We start from the raw sequence: 20,435 nt of genomic DNA, 5'->3' as shown, positions 1-20,435 counted from the left end.
TGCCAGCACACATTCCAAAGTACACTCTTGATCAATTTTCTTCCTTAAAATTGAGAATAGTGACAGTAATACTAATTGTGCACATTTTATTGAACCACTATTGCAAAAAAAACAAAATCGGGTTTAATACCACCAACATACGTCATGGAATTTGTTGCTTTGCAGCAGCAGTACAGTACCGTATATAAAATATGCTATAAATTATATGAAGTATATATTTATAAATTATTAGAACAAAAAGAAAATAAAAATAGTGAAGTAGTATTCGTGGGTGCATTGTCAGTTGTAAATCTGATGGCAGACGGAAAGAAGCTATTTCCAAAATACTGAATGTGTGCCTTCAGGCTCCTGTACCTCCTCCTCTGATGGTAGAAATGAGAAGAGGGCTTGTCCTGGGTAGTGTGGGTTCTTTATAATAGATGCCGTGTCTTTGTTGCTGGGGGTGTTAAGTTTACAACTATTTGCAGATTTTTTGATCCTGTGCATTAGTACATCTATACCAGACAGTAATGCAACCAGTTAGAATCTTCTCCACTGTACATTTATAGAAAATCGTCTCAAACTCCTGATTATGTATTACCGCTAGTGTGCCCTCTTTGTAATTGCATTAATATATTGGGGCCTGGGTAGGCCCTCAGAAATGTTGACACCCAGGATCTTGTAACTGCTCACTCTTTGCACTGCTGATTCCTTGATGAGGACTGGTGTGAGTTTCCTCGACCTGCCCTTCCTGAAGTCCACCATCAATTCCTTGGATTCCTTGACATTGAGTGCAAGGTCACCATTTAACTAGCCAATCTATCTCACTCCTGTATGCCTCCTCGTCATCTGAGATTCTGCTGACAACACTTGTATCATCAGCAAATTTATTGATGTGCTTGTGATATGCCTAGCCGCACAGGCATGGGTGTAGAGAGTAAAACAGCAGGCTAAGTATGAATCTTTGAGGTGTGTCAGTGTTGATTGTCAATGTGGAGGAGATATTATTTCTGATCCACACTGATTGTGATGTCCCAATGATGAAGTCAAGGGTCCAGTTGCGAGGGAGGTACGGAGGCCCATGTTTTAAAAATTGCGATTAGTACTGAGATGATGCTGGTGTTGAACACTGAACTGTGATCAATACTCAGCGGCCTGATGTAGTGTGAATCATAAGACATAGGAGCAGAATTAGGCCATTCAGTCCATTGTTTCTGCTCTGCCATTTCATTATAGGTGATCCTGGATCCCATTCAACCCTATACACCTGCCCTCTCAGCATATCCCTTGATGCTCTGACCAATCAGGAATCTGTCAACTTCTGTTTTAAGTATACAGTCGTCCCTCCTTATCCGTGGTTCCGCATGCGCGGATTCAACCAACCGTGGATCGGGAAAACCCGGAAGTTCTCTCTCCAGCACTTGTTCGAGCGTCTACAGACTTATTTTTTCTTGTCATTATTCCCTAAACAATGTAGTATAACAACTATTTACATAGCATTTACGTTGTATTAGGTATTATAAATAACCTAGAGATGATTTAAAGTATACGGGAGGATGTGCGTAGGTTACCGTGGATCAGGATCGGAAGAAAACCTGGAAGTTCTCTTACTAAGTGGGTCGGAACAGGTACATCTGGTATTATTTAGCGTCAGTTAGTCAAGTGTTTGTCTTAGTATATATTTTACCTTTCTATGCATATAAGACACTTAAGAAATGTATGTATTTCAATAATTAAACCACTGCGTTGCTTAATAATAATGGTAGCTTTCATCGGGGCAGAGCCTTTCTCACTTTATCCTTTAAAATTGGTCTGATTGTTGACCGACTGTAGCTTAACGCTTTTCCAATGACCGATGGCATTTCACCTCTTTCCGATCGCTTTATTATTTCCACTTTATTTTCAATCGTGATCGTGATTATTTTCGTGAACAGAAACACTGCAGGTTCAGAGCTCCACCGGGTCCTAAAGCCCACCGTACTGAGACAGGTTAAATAAGGTCTGGAGCTCCGCTGGGTCCTAAAGTCCACTGCATTGAGACAGGTTAAATAAGGGACTTGAGCATCCGCGTTTTTTGGTATCCGCAGGGGGTCCCGGAACCAATCCCCCGCAGATAAGGAGGGCCGACTGTACCTACAGACTAGGCCTCCACTGCAGCCTGTGGCAGAGCATGCTACAGAGTCACCATTCTTTGGCTAAAAAAAAAAATCCCTCCTAACTTGTAAAAGGTCACCACTCGATTTTGAGGTAGTGCTGTCTAGTTCAGGATACCCCCACCAGAAAGAACATCCTCTCCACATCCACCTTATCTTGTCCTTTCAACATTCATAAACACGAGGAAATCTGCAGATGCTGGAAATTCAAGCAACACACACAAAATGTTGGTGGATCGCAGCAGGCCAGGCAGCATCTATAGGAAGAAGTACAGTCGACGTTTCAGGCCGAGACCCTTTGTCAGGACTGCTGCATTCCACCAGCATTTTGTGTGTTCCTTTCAACATTCTGTCAGTTTCAATGAGATCCCAATGCATTCTTCAAAATTCCAGTGAGTACAAGCCCAAAGCTGCCAAATGCTCCTCACATGTTAACCCCTTCATTCCCAGAATCACCATCTTGAACCTCCTGGATTCTCTCCAACAACAATACAGGTGCCCCCCACTTTTCGAATGGTTGCTTTATGAAACCTTGCTGTTACGAAAGACCTACATTAGTTACCTGTTTTCGCTAAGAGAAGGTATTTTCACTGTTATGAAAATAAGCAGCGCGTGCCCTGAGCAGCCAAACTCCTCCCCTGGAACTGCATTCTAGCCGGCGTTGCTTAAACACGTGCCTGTGAGCAGCTGTTAGCAAGATGAGTTCTAAGGTATCGGAAAAGCCTAAAAGAGCTCGTAAGGGTAAGTGTAAAACTAGACATAATTAGGCATCTCGATCGTGGTGGACGAAGTAAGGACAAAGTGAGTTTGGTTTGTGGAAGTTGACAAAGATGATGTTGAAGAGGTTTTGGCATCTTATGGCCAAGAACTGATAGATGAAGAGCTGATGCGATTGGAAGACGAAAGGATAACAATTGAAACCGAATGCAGTAGCGAACGGACCGAAAGTGAAGTCGTCCAGGAACTGAATGTGAAGCAACTGCAATGATTGCAGAAAAGTACGACTTTAATTTTGAAAGGGTACATAGGTTTAGGGCATATATGCAGGATGGTTTGAGTGCTTACAAAGAACTGCAATATAGAAAAATGCGTGAGGCTAAGCAGTCAAGCATACTGCCATTTTTCAAGCCTTCCACATCAGCCACAGCAGACGACGAACCTCAATCTTTGACATTGAGGCAGGCAGACATAGAAGAAGATGACTTGCTTGCCCTGATGGAAACAGACGACGATGAGATGACACCCCCAGATGCATTCTCCGCGGATCACTATCGGTTCGCTGCCCGGAGGTTGGGGACCACTGCACCACCCCAACCTAACACACCATCATCAGTGTGCTTGGTGCTGTCTTCCCAATTCCGGTAAGTGATACTGCACTGTACATACATTACTTCTACTTTATATAGGCTGTGTATTTTTATGTGTTATTTGGTATGATTTGGCAGCTTCATAGCTTAAAGGTTACTGGAGAGAGTGTTTTTGCCAAGAGCGCTTGTGCCGTGTTTCTGCCGAGAGTGCTTGTGCCGTGTTTCTGCCAAGTGCGCTTGCGTGAGATTTTCCCTATGGAGAATGGTGCGGCAATGATTGTAGAAAAGTATTTCTACTTTATATAGGCTGTGTATTTATCATATCATTCCTGCTTTTACTATGTGTTACTGTTATTTTAGGTTTTATGTGTTATTTGGCATGATTTGGTAGGTTATTTTTTAGGTCTGCGAACGCTCACAAATTTCTTCAGCATAAATAAATGGTAATTGCTTCCTCACTTTACGACATTCCGGCTTACGAACTGTTTCATAGGAGCGCTCTAACTTCGGATGGCAGGGGAAACCTGTACATCCTTTCTGAGATAAGGGACCCAAAACTGTAGACAGTATTCCAAGTGCCGCCTGACTAAAGCTTTCAGCATTTTCGCCTTGTTTTATATTCTATTCTCCTTGAAATAAAGGGTGACATTGCATTTGCCTTCTTTACCACAGAATCAACCTGTGAATTAACCTTCTGGGAGTCTTGCACGAGGTCTCCTAAATTTCTTTGCACCTCTGATGTTTGAATTTTCTCCCAATCTAGACAATGGTCTGCACTATTGTGTTTTTACTAAAATGTATTATCATACATTTCCTACACCGTATTCCATCTGCCAGTTTTTTACCCATTCTTCCAGTCCTGCTGCAATCACATTGCTTCCACAGCACTACCTACCCCTCCATCTACCTTCGTATCATCCACAGACTTTGCCACAAAGCCATCAGTTCCATTATCCAAATCACTGACAAACAATGTGAAAAGTAGTGGTCCCAATACTGACCCCTGAGGAATACTACTAGTCACTGGCAGCTAACCAGATAACCAACCCTTTATTTCTACTCAACCAACACACATCAAAGTTGCTGGTGAACGCAGCAGGCCAGGCAGCATTTGTAGGAAGAGGTACAGTCGACGTTTCAGGCCGAGACCCTTCGTCAGGACAGACGTCAGGGTCTCGGCCTAAAACGTCGACTGCACCTCTTCCTACAGATGCTGCCTGGCCTGCTGCATTCACCAGCAACTTTGATGTGTGTTGCTTGAATTTCCAGCATCTGCAGAATTCTTGTTGTTTGCCTTTATTTCTACTCGCTGTCTTCTGCCTGTCAGCCATGCCTCTATCCATGCCTGTATATTTCCTGTAACACCATAAGATTTTATCTTGTTAAGCAGCCTCAGGTGAGGCACCTTATCAAATGCCTTCTGAAAATCTAAGTAAATGACATCCACTGCCTCTCCTTGTAACAGGCAAGGTGGACTTCCTTGAATAATTCTGACAGATTTGTCAGGCAAGATTTCCCTTCACAGAAACCATGCTAAACTTGACTTATTTTATCATTTGTCTCCAAGTACCCCAAAACCTTATCTTTAATAATGGACTCCCAACACTTCCCCAACCACTGAAGTTAGGCTAACTGGCCTATAACTTCCTCTCTTTAGTCTTCCTCTCTTCTTGAAGAGTGGAGTGACATATGCAATTTTCCAGTCCTCTGGGACCAAGCCAGCATCAAGTGATTCTGGAAAAATCATGAGCAGTGCATCCGTTATCTTTTCAGCAACCAGTTTCAGGACTCTGGGAGGTAATTTATCTATTCCAGGTGACTTATCCATGACCTTTCAGTTTGCCTAACACTTTTTCCTTGTAATAGCAATGACACTCATTCCTGCTCCCTGGTACTTTCAGACCTCTGACATACAGCTAGTGTCTTCTACAGTAAAGGCTGAAGCAATGTACTTAATTCATCTGCCATTTCTGTGTACTACTTCACCAGCATCATTTTCCAGTGGTCCAATGTCAACTCTCACCTCCCTTTTATTCTTTATATAGTTAAAAAAACTTTTGGTATCCTTTATATTATCGGCTAGTTTGTCCTCATATTTCATCTTTTACCTTATAGCTTTTTTAGTTGCCTCATGTTGGATTTTAAAAGCTTTCCAATCTTCTAACTTTCCACTCACTTTTGCTACCTTATTTGCACTTTCCTTGGTTTATTTTGCAGTCCTTAACTTCCCTTGTCAGCCACAGATGCCTAGCCCTGCAAGTTCCACAGAAGTTGTTTGAGAGCAACTTCTGTTTGACTTAATTTATCCTGTGTCTTGTGAACTATTCCCAGAGCCTTCAGCCACCTTGGTTCTGCTGTTATCCCTGCCAGTAATCCCCTCCAATCCACCTGGATACACCCCTCTCTCATGGCTCTGTAATTCCCTTTATTCCATAGTGTAGGTATTGCTGTTGTACACGTGGTCCCAGGCTGAATGGAGGGCCAGTGAAATAGCAAAATTTTGATATCAATCAGTCTTTCCTGCTGTTCGGATTTCACATGTTGAAGGAAAGCTTAGAAGCAAGTGCCTTCTAGTGTCATCAGCTGTAATTTTAAAATTAAAAGTCTAGTAAAATTTAATTTTGAGGAACTGCTGACAATGAGATTGAACTGCTATTCTTCATCATTTCTTAAAGATATGTTGAACAAATGTGTGGGTGTAGAACATGTTCTATTGACATTTTATATACGAGATTGAATAATGATTTAAATCTGAGCTCCACGTACAATAATTTGGCCTGTGTTTAGCAATCTGGCACAAAATTTACAAAACATTTGGGACATTTTAGCAACCTCTTAATTTAGCTGATGAGCCCATTGGTCTTTGGAGGGGAAAGGACCCTTAGTAATCAAACGTGAACCTGTGTTAACTTTTCCAGCTCAGACTGGAAACTAATTCATTGAAAGAAGTAACTGAACCATAACTTAATTGTTCTGGAGCAAATTTACAATTGATAATTTTATGTAATGCAATATCACACTGGAGTAATTAGCCTGGAAGTAACACGGAACGTACATACTAAATGTTGGAGGAACTCAGCAGTCCAGGCAGCATCTATGCGGAAAAAAAGTGCATTTGATGTTTCGGGCTGAAACCTGAGGTCTTGCCAACTAGAGGTGTCGCTGAACGGTCTTGGCCTGAAACGTCAACTGTACTTTTTTTTTCATAGCTGCTGCCTGGCCTGCTGAGTTCCTCCAGCATTTTGTGTGTGTTGCTTGGGTTTCCAGCATCTGCAGATTTTCTCTTGTTTGTGAAAGAATGCACTGGAATGGCATTAAAGTAGAGCAACAGTGATTGTTTTGTTGGCCATCCATGTCTACTAGCAATTGGGTCCAAGACTGGTTCTAACTTTTGACATTAACTAATGTATGCTATTTTCAAAAAGTGTGTTGCAAATAAGACATTTTGATGGATTTTTATGTATTTTGTGGGTTTTGTGCACAAAGTTACACGGAGGTAAATGATCACCCATGGTCTTTCTGTAAAGGGGTCTGATGTAAAGGATGGAATGATCTACATCTGCTTCTATTCGTGTTCTCACCTTCACAAACCAGCATGTGAAACTTAAGCTTTTGACAAACCTGTAGCAGGTTTTCTGCTCCTAGTGTACCTTTGGAGATTTCTCTTTGATCTTAATAATTAATGCTCCTAACTTGTGTAGACTACTTTTCAAAAGAAATCATGTGTGGTATAACATAAATTTTACAACCTTTGGTCTGTGTAAAATTTTGACTTGGAAGATTCATGATTTTATTCAAGTTAAAATTGTTGATGGAAATTTTGTATGATGTCTTACAGCATTTGTTAGCCCTTAAATATGCTATAGTGAGTAAAAGATGGTCTTCTAATTTTGGTCTACCTGCTTGGGGTAGCTGGTTGTATCTGACAAATAATGGGAAATTAGGTAAAGCATATAGATGGATTAAGTCAATTATAGCCCATTTGCTACTCTGACAAGATTTCTGGTCCAAGTTAAGATTTTAAAGAGAGTTTGTGTCCTTAAGATTAAGAGCTGTTGTGAAGGAATTAAGCTTAAGAGTGTTGTTAAGCTAAATTATACATAATTTAGTTGTCAGTGTCATACATAATTTTTCTAAAAATGCACTCTGAGAACTTTTACTGTGTTTGTTGCAGATAAACTAATGTTTTGAGAACTAAGATGCTCATCTTAAAATTTAGCACTGATTTGAGATCATAGTCATTTTGCTGTTGACTTGTTTGCTTGGTATTATAAGCAATATTTATAATATCACTCATGACATAATTATCTTTAGGTTTCTATATCTTATTAGCTTATCTATAGGTGTCCTGCTTAATGTCCTGGTAGGTCAAATGCGATGGCAGAGTATAGTATTGGTAGGTCAAATACAGTATTAATGGTAAGACTCTTGGCAGCGTGGAAGATCAGAGGGATCTTGGGGTCCAAGTCCATAGGATGCTGCAAGCAGCTGTGCAGGGTAACTCTGTGGTTAAGACATATGGTGTATTGGTCTTCATCAGTCGTGGAATGGAATTTAGGAGCCGAGAGGTAATGTTGCAGCTATATAGGACCCTGGTCAGACCCCACTTGTGCTCGGATCTGATCGCCTCACTACAGAAATATGTGGAAACGATAGAAAGGGTGCAGAGGAGATTTACAAGGACGTTGCCTGGATTGGGGAGCATGCCTTATGAAAACAGGTTGAGTGAACTCGGCCTTTTCTCCTTGGAGCGACGGAGGATGAGAGGTGACCTGATAGAGGTGTATAAGATGATGAGAGGCATTGATCGTGTGGATAGTCAGAAGCTTTTTCCTAAGGATGAAATGGCTGCCACAAAAGGGCACAGGTTTAAGGTGCTGGGAAGTAGGTACAGAGGAGATGTCAGGGTAAGTTTTTTACGCAGAGAGTGGTGAGTGCGTGGAATGGACTGCCGGCAACGGTGGTGGAAGCGGATACGATTGGGTCTTTTAAGAGACTTTTGGATAGGTACATGGAGCTTAGAAAAATAGAGGGCTATGGGTAAGCTTAGTAATTTCTAAGGTAGGGACATGTTCAGCACAACTTTGTGGGGCCAAGGGCCTGTATTGTGCTGTAGGGTTTCTATGTTTCTATTGTTACATACTTCATGGATATCTTGTGATTGTCTTAGGAGGGTAATATAATGGTCTTGCAGAGGTCACATGATGTAATTTTCCTGCCGAAGTGAGGTCACATGATGACCTGTTCTCACCAGGTATATAAGTGTAGACCCCTGGTGATGCAGTTAGTTTTCAGTTAGATTGTCAGTCAGATACTCCACTACGCTGCTTATTAATCTCATGACGCAGTATAGTTTTAAAACGGAGCTTTACTTTCTATGGTAAGGTACAGAAGTGTTGGGCCAACAGTTTCACCAATAGCTGCCAGATTTGTTGATGTACCTTTTCAGTAGTATTGGAGAGTGAAGACAGGAACCTGAAGGAGTCATTCGGCGGTTTTGGAGAGGATCGACCATTATTGAATTCTTTCAAGAGTGATCTGCATGAGATAACCTCTGCTAAAAGCAGCAGAAAGGTTGTGCAGTATCTAGTCTATACAGGAAAAGGTCAGTGCCTTTAAACCATTTTATTTCCGTTATCGTGAATCCTGCGGACAAGACAGGTTCTGGCTGGGATCAACAGTAACGTCGTGTCTTCGAGGAATTCTTTACTTCAGGAAAGTCTCTCCTAATTGACTATATAAATCTCTTGGACTTTAGAATTTACCATTCGAAGAACTGTATTTGAATTTACCACTTTAATACTGTGCTCGCATTTACCACTTTAAGAACTAATACTGAGTTTAGCTGTTTGTTAAATGGCTGCATAGTAGTTTACTTCCAATTAAGGTTTTTCGTTTGTTTATCATTTTACTAATTTTGAGCTGAGTTTAATAAATGTTTATTTGTTTATGGAACCTGACTCAATTCTATATTCATTGTTGCCGGTCACGTACCACTACGTCCTGTTTAATTTTGATGAAAGCTGTCTCTTCAAAGGAAGTTGTACTTCTGAAAAACAGTTAACATAATCTTGTGTACTACATTTTGCTCATGTGTAGACTCAAAAGTGTTTACAACAGAAAGTGAAGATTTTTAACTCCTTTCTAAACTGGCTATCCATTAAAGCAACTCTCTAGCTCACCCCATTGGCTTTCTTGGGGTTAGTACACCCCAATGCATATTTTTCTCTAAAATGTAGTTATTCAGTTCTCAGGCTACAATGGAACCTCTGTTGACAGTGTTTTCACATTTAAGCAGTGAGTGTATGTGCATGCCTGCCTGCATTCTTGCAATGAATCACCATATTCTGTTATGCAGTGTTATTAAGATTTTCTCTATTTATGAATAGGTAACAGTTTGGAAGATCAATTTTGTGCATGGCATGTACCATAATTTTCTTTTAATCACAGCCATGCATTTAACTTGGCTGTCTTATTTTAGGATGATGTAGATCGGACGTCACGCAGAACTAGAGAGGGCATTGGAGCAAGTTTTCAAACTTCATGCAGTCATCATTCATCTAATAATCAAGGTTGGTATTTGTTTGTGTCTGCTTTTGGAAGTTTTCTTTTAGAATGGAGAGAGTTAAGGGAAAATCTATGGTGGGTAGGAAGGGCGAATTTCACTTTGGTCCAATAATCAAGGCTATTGATTTAAGGTAATAGATTAAATAATTAAAATGGGGTTGATAACATTTCTCATCCAATGCAGAAGGTTTTCAGACTTCAGTGTTTGAAGCTAAATGACAATTGTAAAACTGGCAGTAGCTGCATGTGTATTCAAGGTAGTTAATAAAACATAGGACATCACAGCATACTATAGGGCTTTTGGCTGATGTTGCGCTGATCTTTTAACCTACTCTCATATCAATCCAGCCCGCCCTTCCCACATGATTCTCCATTTTTCTTTCATACATGTGCCCATCTAAGAGTTTCTTAAATGCCCCTCATCTATCTGCCTCTACCACCACCCTGGCAGGAGATTCATTGCACCCATAATTCTCTGTGTAAAGAACGTATGTCTGATATCTTGCTAAACCTTCCTCCAGTCACCTTAATATTAGCCATTTTTTCCCAGGGCCAAAGTCTCTGGCTATCCATTTGATCTATGCCTCTCATCATCTTATACGCCTCTTATCAACTCACCTTCCATCCTCCTTTGCTCCAAAGAGAAAAGCCTACGCTTGCTCACCTTATCTTCATGACATGCCCTCTAGTCCAGTAGCACCTCGGTAAATCTCTTTTCCACTCTCTTTAAAGCTTCCAATTCCTTCCTATAATTCGGTGACCAGAATTGAACACAATATTCCAAGAGAAATCTTGCCAAGTTTATAGAGCTGCAATAGTACTTTGCAGCTCTTGAACTCAATTCCCTGACCAATGAAAGCCACACAACATATGCTTTCTTAACAACCCTATCAACTTGCATAGCAACTTTTACAGACATGGACCCCAATATTCCTCTGTACCTCCAGACTGCCAATAATCCTGCAGTTAACCCTGTATTCTGCTTCAAATTCAATCTTCCAAAATGAATCACTGTACACTTTTCTGGGTTGAACTCCCATTTATCACTTATCTGCCAGCTATGCATCCAGTCAATGTCCTGTTGCAACTTACAGCAATTCTCCATACTATCCACAACTCTGCCAACCTTCGTGTCATCTGTCACTGTTCTTTGAAATTTAGCTCATGCTCCAGTCCCTGAATCAGGATTCATTTTGGTTGGGTCAAAACAAACACTAGCATGTCCTCAATGTCAGCAGGCAGCTCAATAATAACTTGTTTCATTCACCTCTGAGATTTGAAAGAGACATTAAGGAGATAAGTTATTGGTCTAAGTCTGGTAAGCTGTGTAGTACTTGGGTAGTTTTCCATAATATTGGGTAAACATTCTATTGGATATCTTTTAAATAGAGAAAAATATTTCAAGTTCACGGCCATCTCTAGCTTTATACCAGGATCTCTTTCTTGATGATATGCTTGTCTTTCTTGTTTGATATTTACTCCAACTCGGTAGGATCTCTGGTCATGATCTTTCCTTCATGGCTTAAGAACAGTGGTTAATATCAGGGAAAAGATCGTGGTTTCATCGTGAATTTGAAGTTCTTTGGGATTTCAGTTCTTGAATGTATTAATGAATTCCCAATTTAAACTCTGTTTAGCTATTCAGCAAGATCATGATCAGCTGGAAAGTTGGAAAGTGCAATGGCTAGTGGAATTTACTTTTGACAAATACGTTTATCTATTTATGAGAGTCAGATAAGTGTAGGACATACATTGTAAATGATAGGACTCTAGGCAGAGTTGCTGAAGTAAGGGTTGTTATGCAATGAGTCCCTCAATTCTGTCAAACTGGCAGCATGGGTGGATAGGGTGCTGATTAAGATGTATGGAATGCTTGCCCTTATTAGCCATTGTATAGAATGTAAAAGCAAGGATATAGTGTTACAACATCAGAAAATCTTGAGTCACTGCGTTATTGTTTGCAGTTCTGCTCTCAGCAATAGGAAGGTCATGATCGCAAATGATTGACGGTGCATTGGGGATTCACCAAAGTGTTGCTTGGGGTGAGCATTTGGTTATCAAGAGAGATTGGATAGGCTGGTTTTGTCATCCCTTGAATGGATGGGAAATGTGCAAAATTCTGATAAGTGTAAATAAGTTGGTAAGAATTTCTCTTTCTCTTTAGAGGGATTGTCTAAAACACAAGAACGTGAGCACAAAGTGAGATGTAGGAGATTAAGAAGGTATCCGGGAGGAAACATTTTCACACAGAGACTGGTTGGAATCTGGAAACTTCTACCTGAAAAGGCGTTGGAGGCAAATACTCTTACAGCATTTAAGTAGCATCTAGCCACACACTTGAAATCATTACTATTTACTACTTAAAAGGTTGCAAACCAAATTCGAGTTAATGAGATTAGTATAGATGATGTGGACCAAAGGTCTGTTTTTGTGTTATGACTCTGACTGTCCACATGTGCTCTGAAGAGACTACTGCTGAGAAATGGAAAGAACTTGATTTTGCTTGTATCTTTCTGGCTTAGTAAGATTTGAAGTCAGAAGTGAAGTTATTTTTACATTTTGTGACTCTACTGGCCATGCCTCTTTTTCAAAAGTAAAATGCTACCTATGTAGAAAATTTGTTGAAATAAAATATTGGATTGGCTTAAGTCAAACTGCTGTTGTAGAGAGGCAAAAGTTTTAGTTGATGATCTTTCATGGTCTTGGTTTCTTCAAATTTGTACACAATGTTACAATCCCTTGATTCATCAATACCAATATTCACCTCATCTTTTGGATATTATTCTGTCTTTGTTAAATTTGTGCTGTTTTTGAGTATTGTGACTTAATAACAGACATGTGGCATCTCTAAAGACCATACATATTATTAACCTTTTAATGAGTTCTTTAAAAAAAACTTGCATTGCAAACCAAAAGTCTTTTAATTTGCAGAAGTATTAAGTCATGGTTATTTAGCATGGAAACAACCCTTTCATTTATTCTCCTGGTCAATTATCTATCTATACTAATCCACTTTTCCTGTAATTGGTCCATTGTTTAATACACATTGTCTTTCAAAGGATCATCTAAGTACTGTTCATCTTTTCACATTCCAGTTTTTAATTATTCTGCATTTTAAAAAAACACAATTTTTCCAAGTCTCTTCTAGACAATCTACCTCGTACCTTAAACCTATTTCTTCAAGTGATGAACTCCTCTCCCAAGGAGACAGATTTCTTGCTATCTTTCCTGTCTATACCCCTCCATAATTTTGTATACCTAAATCAGGTCCCACACCCTCCTCTTTATTTTCTCTGCTCCAAGGAATAGAAATTCAGCCTCTGAGTCCCTCCTTATGGCTGAAATGTTCCACTTCTGGCAATATCCCACTGATTCTTCTCCACCACTTCTCCAGTGCAGGCATCTCCTTCCTACAGTGTGGCAACCAGAAATATACACAGTACTCCAGCTGTGGCCTAATTAATATTTCATATAATTATTGGTTGGTTGTCCATCTCATTCAATGATGACAGTTAGATTTGTGCATGAACTGAAGGACCGGAGCGGGAGAGTTTTTAAAGTGGAAAAACTGTTGCACTGGAGCAGTTCCACTCTCTCAACTTCGGAAGTCCGGTTCCAGTGGTAGGAGTAGTCATCACGACTGGGGTCTTGACGACTTCTGTGCCTTGTCATTCCCTTTGCTCTTCACAAAGCATTGCCGAACTGCCTTCCTGGTCATTGGATCTCACTGTTGATCTCATTCCCCCAGCTCACCAAAATTGTCTTTGCATGCTAGGACAGGTATATCCCTGTCTCACTGGGTATGAGGCCCACTGGCAACCCTCACCTGATTTAGCCATTTGTCAACGTGGTTTACTGAGTTATGGCCACAGTTGCAGGCAAACAGTTACTTGGAGCACAGGTGAGAGTTGAGTGTCAGGTGGGACCAAAGGTGTGTGAGCTGCCCAGGACGGGTATGACAAGCCCCTTCACCAGAGGTACTACCCCTCTCTGGACACCACATACACCCCAGTAATATAATTATTACTATTAGCTTATTTTTCATGTACTCCATCACCTGGCTAATGTTTCATATGCCTCCTAGCAACCTTGTTAATCTGTGCTGCTCTTTTCAGAGATGCTTGGACATGCACATTGAGGTCATACTGTTCCTCAGTGCTTCTCATGTTCTACTATTCACTCTCTATGCCTTTATTTCATTAATCCTTCCAAGATGTGTTTCTTCATATTTTAAGATTAAATTTAATCTGCCATTTCCACTTCTTTGCCCATCTTAAGTCATCAGTATTTATAATTACATCCTATATAATAACAGATTGGAAAATGAAATTGCCACTGTGACCCCTAAGTAGTTCCAGTTTTATTTAAGAACAGATTCAATTGAGATCTAATGCTTCACTGCTCCATCCTCTAAATTTGCAAACTATAATGCCTTTCTCCATAGTGAATATGGATAAGTGTTTATTTAAGGATCGCATCTGTCCTCAACCCAGATTACCACATTGATTTCTAAGCATTTACAGCTTATTAAAGAACAGGATAAGATATTATTTCAGCATTTTGCTGAGGGTGTAGAAAAGATTCACAATTTACCTGGAGGGCTTGAGATATAAGAAGAGGATGGCTAGGGTGTATCTGTTTTCTCTGCAGTGGTGGAAGTTGAGAGATGGCATGAGAGAAGTATATAAAGTTCTTGGATGGGTAAACGACCAGTCTGTATCCCATGGCTGGGATGTCTATAACTGAGAGCATACACAGGAAAGAGATTTTAAAGGGGATCTGAGGGCTACTTTTTTCACACAGATAGCTGGTGTCTGAAATGGGCTACCAGAGGAGGTGGTGGAAGTGGGAATAATAACAAAATTTAGGAGACATCTAGACAGGTATTTGAATGAGTAAGGAACTTCCAAGTACAGAAGTAGAGGTAAACTACTGCATAAAATAGAATAGAAATTCAAGGTGACCTCTTTGTATTTTTTTTATGTCCCTGTTTGTTGTGCCTTAAATGTTGCTCCTGAAACCTGAGTGAATGGACAGGAATTTAATGTAGCATTTATTCCAAATGAGGACAGTTGAAAATTCCAGGGGATTTGCTGTTCTTTAAGAAGATAAATCCTTGTGTGCCCTATTTTAAAATGACTTCACATGACCAATACCTTGTATTTACTTGCACTCTAGTGTAAGTTGACTTTCACTAATGGTAAGTATCATGTGGGATTGTTCAGAGTCTATCCTTTGAGGGAGTTATATTATTTAAATGAATATTTTCAGCTAGTGATTATGAACACGAAAACAGTTATTCTGAAAAGTTGCTCTTTTTTCCCTTTCAGATGATGATGTAGACTTGGAGGCTTTGGTGAATGATATGAACTCTTCATTTGACAGTTTGTATTCAATATGTTGCAATCAATCAGAAACTACTCCACTTATTCAGAATGGTCCGTCTGTTTGTAATCAACTGATGAGTTCAGGAGCAAATTCACCACAGCCAACATCACCAAGGCAGATGCTGCAACGTTCTCAGCCAATGCACATTCTGGCAGTTAGGTAAGGCATAGAATATTTATACTACTTATGGTACTTAGTGTACTTTATCTAACAAACAGTCTCTTACTGTCATTAAAGGAAATAATTGTGAAACAAATACTTATCATTTAATTTTAAACAAACCATCTTGATGTTAATGATTCACATGAGCACTTTTATTTTATTGTACCATCATGATTGAAGTATTTAACATGAGATATTTTTTATTAACTGTGTCATTCATGAATGCATTGTAATTGTCATGTAGACAAAATATTGAAGGCATAAATCAGAGGATTAGAGAGTGGTGAATGTTATATAGAAAAACAATTGTTACCTGCAGGAAAATGGATAAATTAGAGCAAACTGTTGTGGATTTGTTAAATACAAATGATGCTTAATACAATTTAGTAGATCTTTTTGATGATAATGTATAAAGTTGGAGGTAACTGCAATTGATGTGCCAGAAGACTTTTCGTTAGGTGTCACATCTTAAGCTAATCAGCAAGGTTGAAGCACGTGGTATAAAAAGGGATACATACAAAGTCAGCTGAGTAACAGACAATGGGAGTATGCAGTGAATGGTTGATTTTTGGATAGGAGGAAAATGAATAGTTGTGCTCTGAATCCTATGATTAACAGACCCAAGTTTTGATGTCTTGCCACATCCAGTTTTGAACTGCAGTGAACAAATACAAAGCCAAGGGGTGGTGGTTCTAAGAACTTCTCTGTTCTTCATGACATTGAATCCCAGATGAGTGCAAGACTGAAATATTTGTGAACATGTTGAGAATATATACAGAATGGATGGTCCATTTTGGCTTCCTTCTGAATCAGAAAACAGCCTTCAAAGAGGCCAGGTATTAAACCATTTTGATTTATTTCATGTGAAGTCAAGGAATGACCAGAAATACCTGTGCAACAATTGCTCAAGAGCCAGATAACATCCTAAATGAATTGCTGGAGACTTGCTGTCAAGGAAAAGGGGAGCTTCCAGACAAGCTGATCTAGTCATGTTAGGACACTGGCACTAACCATGTGTTAAATTTGTCAAATGTATCCTATCAGCATGATGCAGTGTGCATCCAATCAGTCTCATTAGCCTTGGAGTTTACTTTCATCATCATGAGTAATTAAACTTGGTTGTTAAGTTGTTGGGTTATTATCTAGGAACCTGGACTTCTGTTCTAGAGACAGAGTTACTGAGTAATTTAAGTTCAAGTGAATAGAATAAATTGAGAGTTTAAAAAATCTGTTACCATTTATGGTGGCCCATACACTACTGGAATGTTAATAAAATCTTTCTTTACCACTATTTGATATCCTTCAGGGTAGAAAATCTCATTATTACAAATCCAGAAAGTTAAGGACTCTGTACAACAAACTACAGCGTCCAATTAGGAATAGATGATAAATACAATTCATGGGTGTGATATCCACCTTTTTCCTCAGTTAAGAAAGAGGGTTATAACACATGTTGTTGTGCTACTAAGCTTCTTTCTGATGTTGCCAGGACTGCTCAGCTTCAGACCTCATTATAGCTTTGTTCCAAATGTGGACAAAAGAACGAAGGGAAAACATCTCCAAGATATTCTAATAACATAATTGATGATATTCAAAAGCATTACCGTTGCTGAGTCCCTGTCTAGCCCACTGACGATGAACTTAATGAAGGGAATTGTAGTCCAACAATGGCAAGATACAATAAGGGCATTCTTTGAGTACCTTAATGTGAATCCATGTGTTCCTTATAGAGCCTCAACATCACATCCCTGCTCTTATATTCTGTATCTCCAGAAATGAATGCCAACATTGCATTTGTGGCCTTCACCACCGACTCAATCTGGAAGTCCCTTTGCATCTCTGCATTTTGAATTGTCTCCCCAACTAAATATAATCTTCCTGTTTAGTTCTTCCGGCAAGGTGCATGACCATTCATTTTCCAACATTGTATTTCATTTGCCACTTTGCCCGTTCCCCTAAGCTATCTAAGTCTCTCTGCAGGCTCTCTGTTCCCTCAGTACTACCCGCGCCTCCACTTATCTTTGTATCATCGGCAAATTTAGCCACAAATCCATTAATCTCACAGCCCAAATCATTGGCGTACATCGTAAAAAGCTGCGGTCCCAACACCAACCCCTGTGGAACTCCACTGGTAACTGGCAGCCAGCCAGACTGGGACCCCTTTATTCCCTACCTCTGCTTTCTGCTGATCAGCCAATGCTCCACCCATGCTAGTAACTCCCCTGTAATTTCATGGGCTCTTATCTTGCTAAGCAGCCTCTTGTGCAGCACCTTGTCAAAGGCCTTCTGAAAATCCAAGTACACCACATCCACTGCATCTCCTTTGTCTGCCCTGCTTGTAATTTCCTCAAAAAATTGCAGTAGGTTTGTCGGGCAGGATTTTCCTTTAAGGAAATCATGCTGGCTTTGGCCTATCTTGTCATGTGCCTCCAGGTATACCGTAATCTCATCCCAAACAATTGATTCCAACAACTTCCCAACCACTGATGTCAGGCTAACAGGTCTATAGTTACCTTTCTACTGCCCCCCACCCTTCTTAAATAGCGGAGTACCATTTGCAATTTTCCAGTCATCTGGTACAATGCCAGAATCTATCACCTCTTGGAAAATCATTGTTAATGCCTCCAGCTACTTCCTTCAGAACCTGAGGGTACGTTCCATCAGGTCCAGGAGATTTATCCACCCTCAGCCCATTAAGCTTCCTGAGCACCTTCTCAGTCATAATTTTCACTGTACATGCTTCACTTCTCTGACAGTCTTGAATGTCTGGTATACTGAAGATGTCTTCTTTTCTATTTCCGGTGTTTAGACGCATTTAGGCGTATTACAGCCCTCCGCAGGACATATAATTAATTATAGAACTTCAAGGAACTCAAATTCTCGAATACAACCTAGTCTCACGTATAAACTGAATAATAGACTCTTCAATCAGATGTTGTTTCTCTTGATAGCCAAACAAAGGTTTAATAGAAAACCAAAATGAATTTATGCCAGATAGCCTCTTGAACAACATGCTTCTTTCAATTTTGTATCGATTACAGCTCAGCAAAACATGCCAGACTGCCTCTGGACTACCACAGTCACGTAATGCAGTAGGATGTTTTCCTATTATCTTTAAATAATAGTTTAACCCACAATGCCCCAACCTAAGTCTTGTTAATTTCACCACATCTCTACGACTTAAAAAGGTCTCAGACTGTTACCTTTTAATTAGTGGGTGACTAGAAAAATAATGCCTGCCCCTGAATTCATTTTTCCAATCCTCCTGCCACTTCTTCTCTGTACCTTTTTTAAACCTACTTCTCAATTCTGCTCTGCCTAGGGGAACTCTAATTTCTACTTGCTTGCTCTGTAAGGAAGACTTTGCAATGCCATCCACAAGTTCATTTCCCTCCACCCCAGCATACCTAGGTATCCGTGAAAATCTAACTGCACAACCCATCTTCCGTACGCTAAACAACACTAAGAGAATCTCAATAACTATGTCAGGACGAGCTTTTGATTTATTCCCTTTTATAACCTCTAAGGCAACAGCAGAATCTGAACAGGTGATAACCCTACGTGGTCGAGAGTCTTCTCTCCACCACAAGGCCCAGAGGATTGCTAATAATTCTGTTGCAAAGACAAACACCATCTGAAACCCAGTGACCAATCTTAACTCCAAGTTGAGACACATACATCCCAAATCCTGCTCTACTGCTCTCTGGGTCCACTGAGCCATCAGTAAAAGTCCTCAGATAAGATCCCCATTTATTATTTAAATATTTATTTGTGATCAACGCTGATGAAATTGCACTGCTTCCTTGAAGCTGAAAAAGGAGGAATAGGTCTACTTCTGGTTCTGGAAAGAGCCAAAAAGGAATGGATGGCAAGCAAATTTGGTCAGCTATGTCTTCCTCAGTCAGTTTCAATTTCACAGCCCAGTTATTAACCAAATCTAAAAATGGGTATCTTTTAGTTTTACTTTGGCTCTCCGACATCCCCTGCAAAAGACACTTTGGTGGACAGCTGTGATTGAATCCATTTAGTTTTGCCCAATGCTGCAGGCCCAACTGAATTTGTCTTAAATGCAGAGGCACTTCTCCCATCTCCACACATAATGCCAGGACTGATGTTGTTCTAAAAGCTTCACAACAGAGTCTAAGTGCTTTGGATTGCACAGTGTCTAGTTTTCCAAGCACTGCCGTAGCAGCGGAACCATAAGCAATACAACCATAATCTGTAACTGATCTAATAATAGCTAGATGTATTAAGTACATAGTTTCCTGCGCTGCTCCCCAGTCGCATCCAGCAATACTTCTCATAACATTTATAACCTTCTCACACTTTCCAATTGTTTTATCTATATGAACCCTCCAAGTAAGTCTTTCATCAAACCAGACACCTAAAAACTTGAATACCTTGACTTTTTCTAGTGGAGAATCAGATAGACACAATTCACAATCAGGAATCTTTCTTCTAAAGCTAAAAATCATATATTTGGACTTAGAAGCAAAAATCCTGAAACCCCATTTATTAGCCCAGTTTTCAACTAATCTTAAAGCCTTTTGTACCTGCTTTAATATATGCTTGATGTTTCTTCCTCTTTTCCAGATTGCACCGTCACCTGCAAACAATGATTTACCAAATCCTGTCCCTACCTGATCAAAGATATCATTTATCATGACATTAAAAAGAACTGGACTAATGACACTTCCTTGAGGAGTACCATTACCTACTTTAACTGAGTTGGAGCTTGTTCTGCCTATTCTTACTTGAATTGTCCTTTCCTTAAGGAAATCTTTGATGCAATTAAACATTCTACCTCTAATCACAGTTTGAGGATAAAGGAGAAGCCTTTTAGGACCGAGATTAGGAAAAACTTCTTCACGCAGAGAGT

General features: G+C 39.9%; 1 protein-coding gene across 6 annotated transcripts in view; it reads left to right on the top strand.

The window, feature by feature from the left end:
* The window catches only part of LOC140195367 (growth factor receptor-bound protein 10-like), a 229,199-nt gene that overhangs the window by 97,733 nt on the left and 111,031 nt on the right, over nucleotides 1-20,435 (top strand). For all 6 annotated transcript variants that reach the window (XM_072253559.1, XM_072253558.1, XM_072253556.1 and 3 more), the window contains 2 exons: nucleotides 9,921-10,011; nucleotides 15,337-15,553. In XM_072253559.1, coding sequence (XP_072109660.1) covers nucleotides 9,921-10,011; nucleotides 15,337-15,553 — 308 coding nt within the window. The remainder of the gene's footprint in view (nucleotides 1-9,920; nucleotides 10,012-15,336; nucleotides 15,554-20,435) is intronic.

This window comes from Mobula birostris, chromosome 3 (genome assembly GCF_030028105.1).
Source record: "Mobula birostris isolate sMobBir1 chromosome 3, sMobBir1.hap1, whole genome shotgun sequence".
NCBI lineage: Eukaryota > Metazoa > Chordata > Chondrichthyes > Myliobatiformes > Myliobatidae > Mobula > Mobula birostris.
Note: the sequence above shows the minus strand (reverse complement) of the source record. Positions and strands in the feature narration are given on the sequence as shown.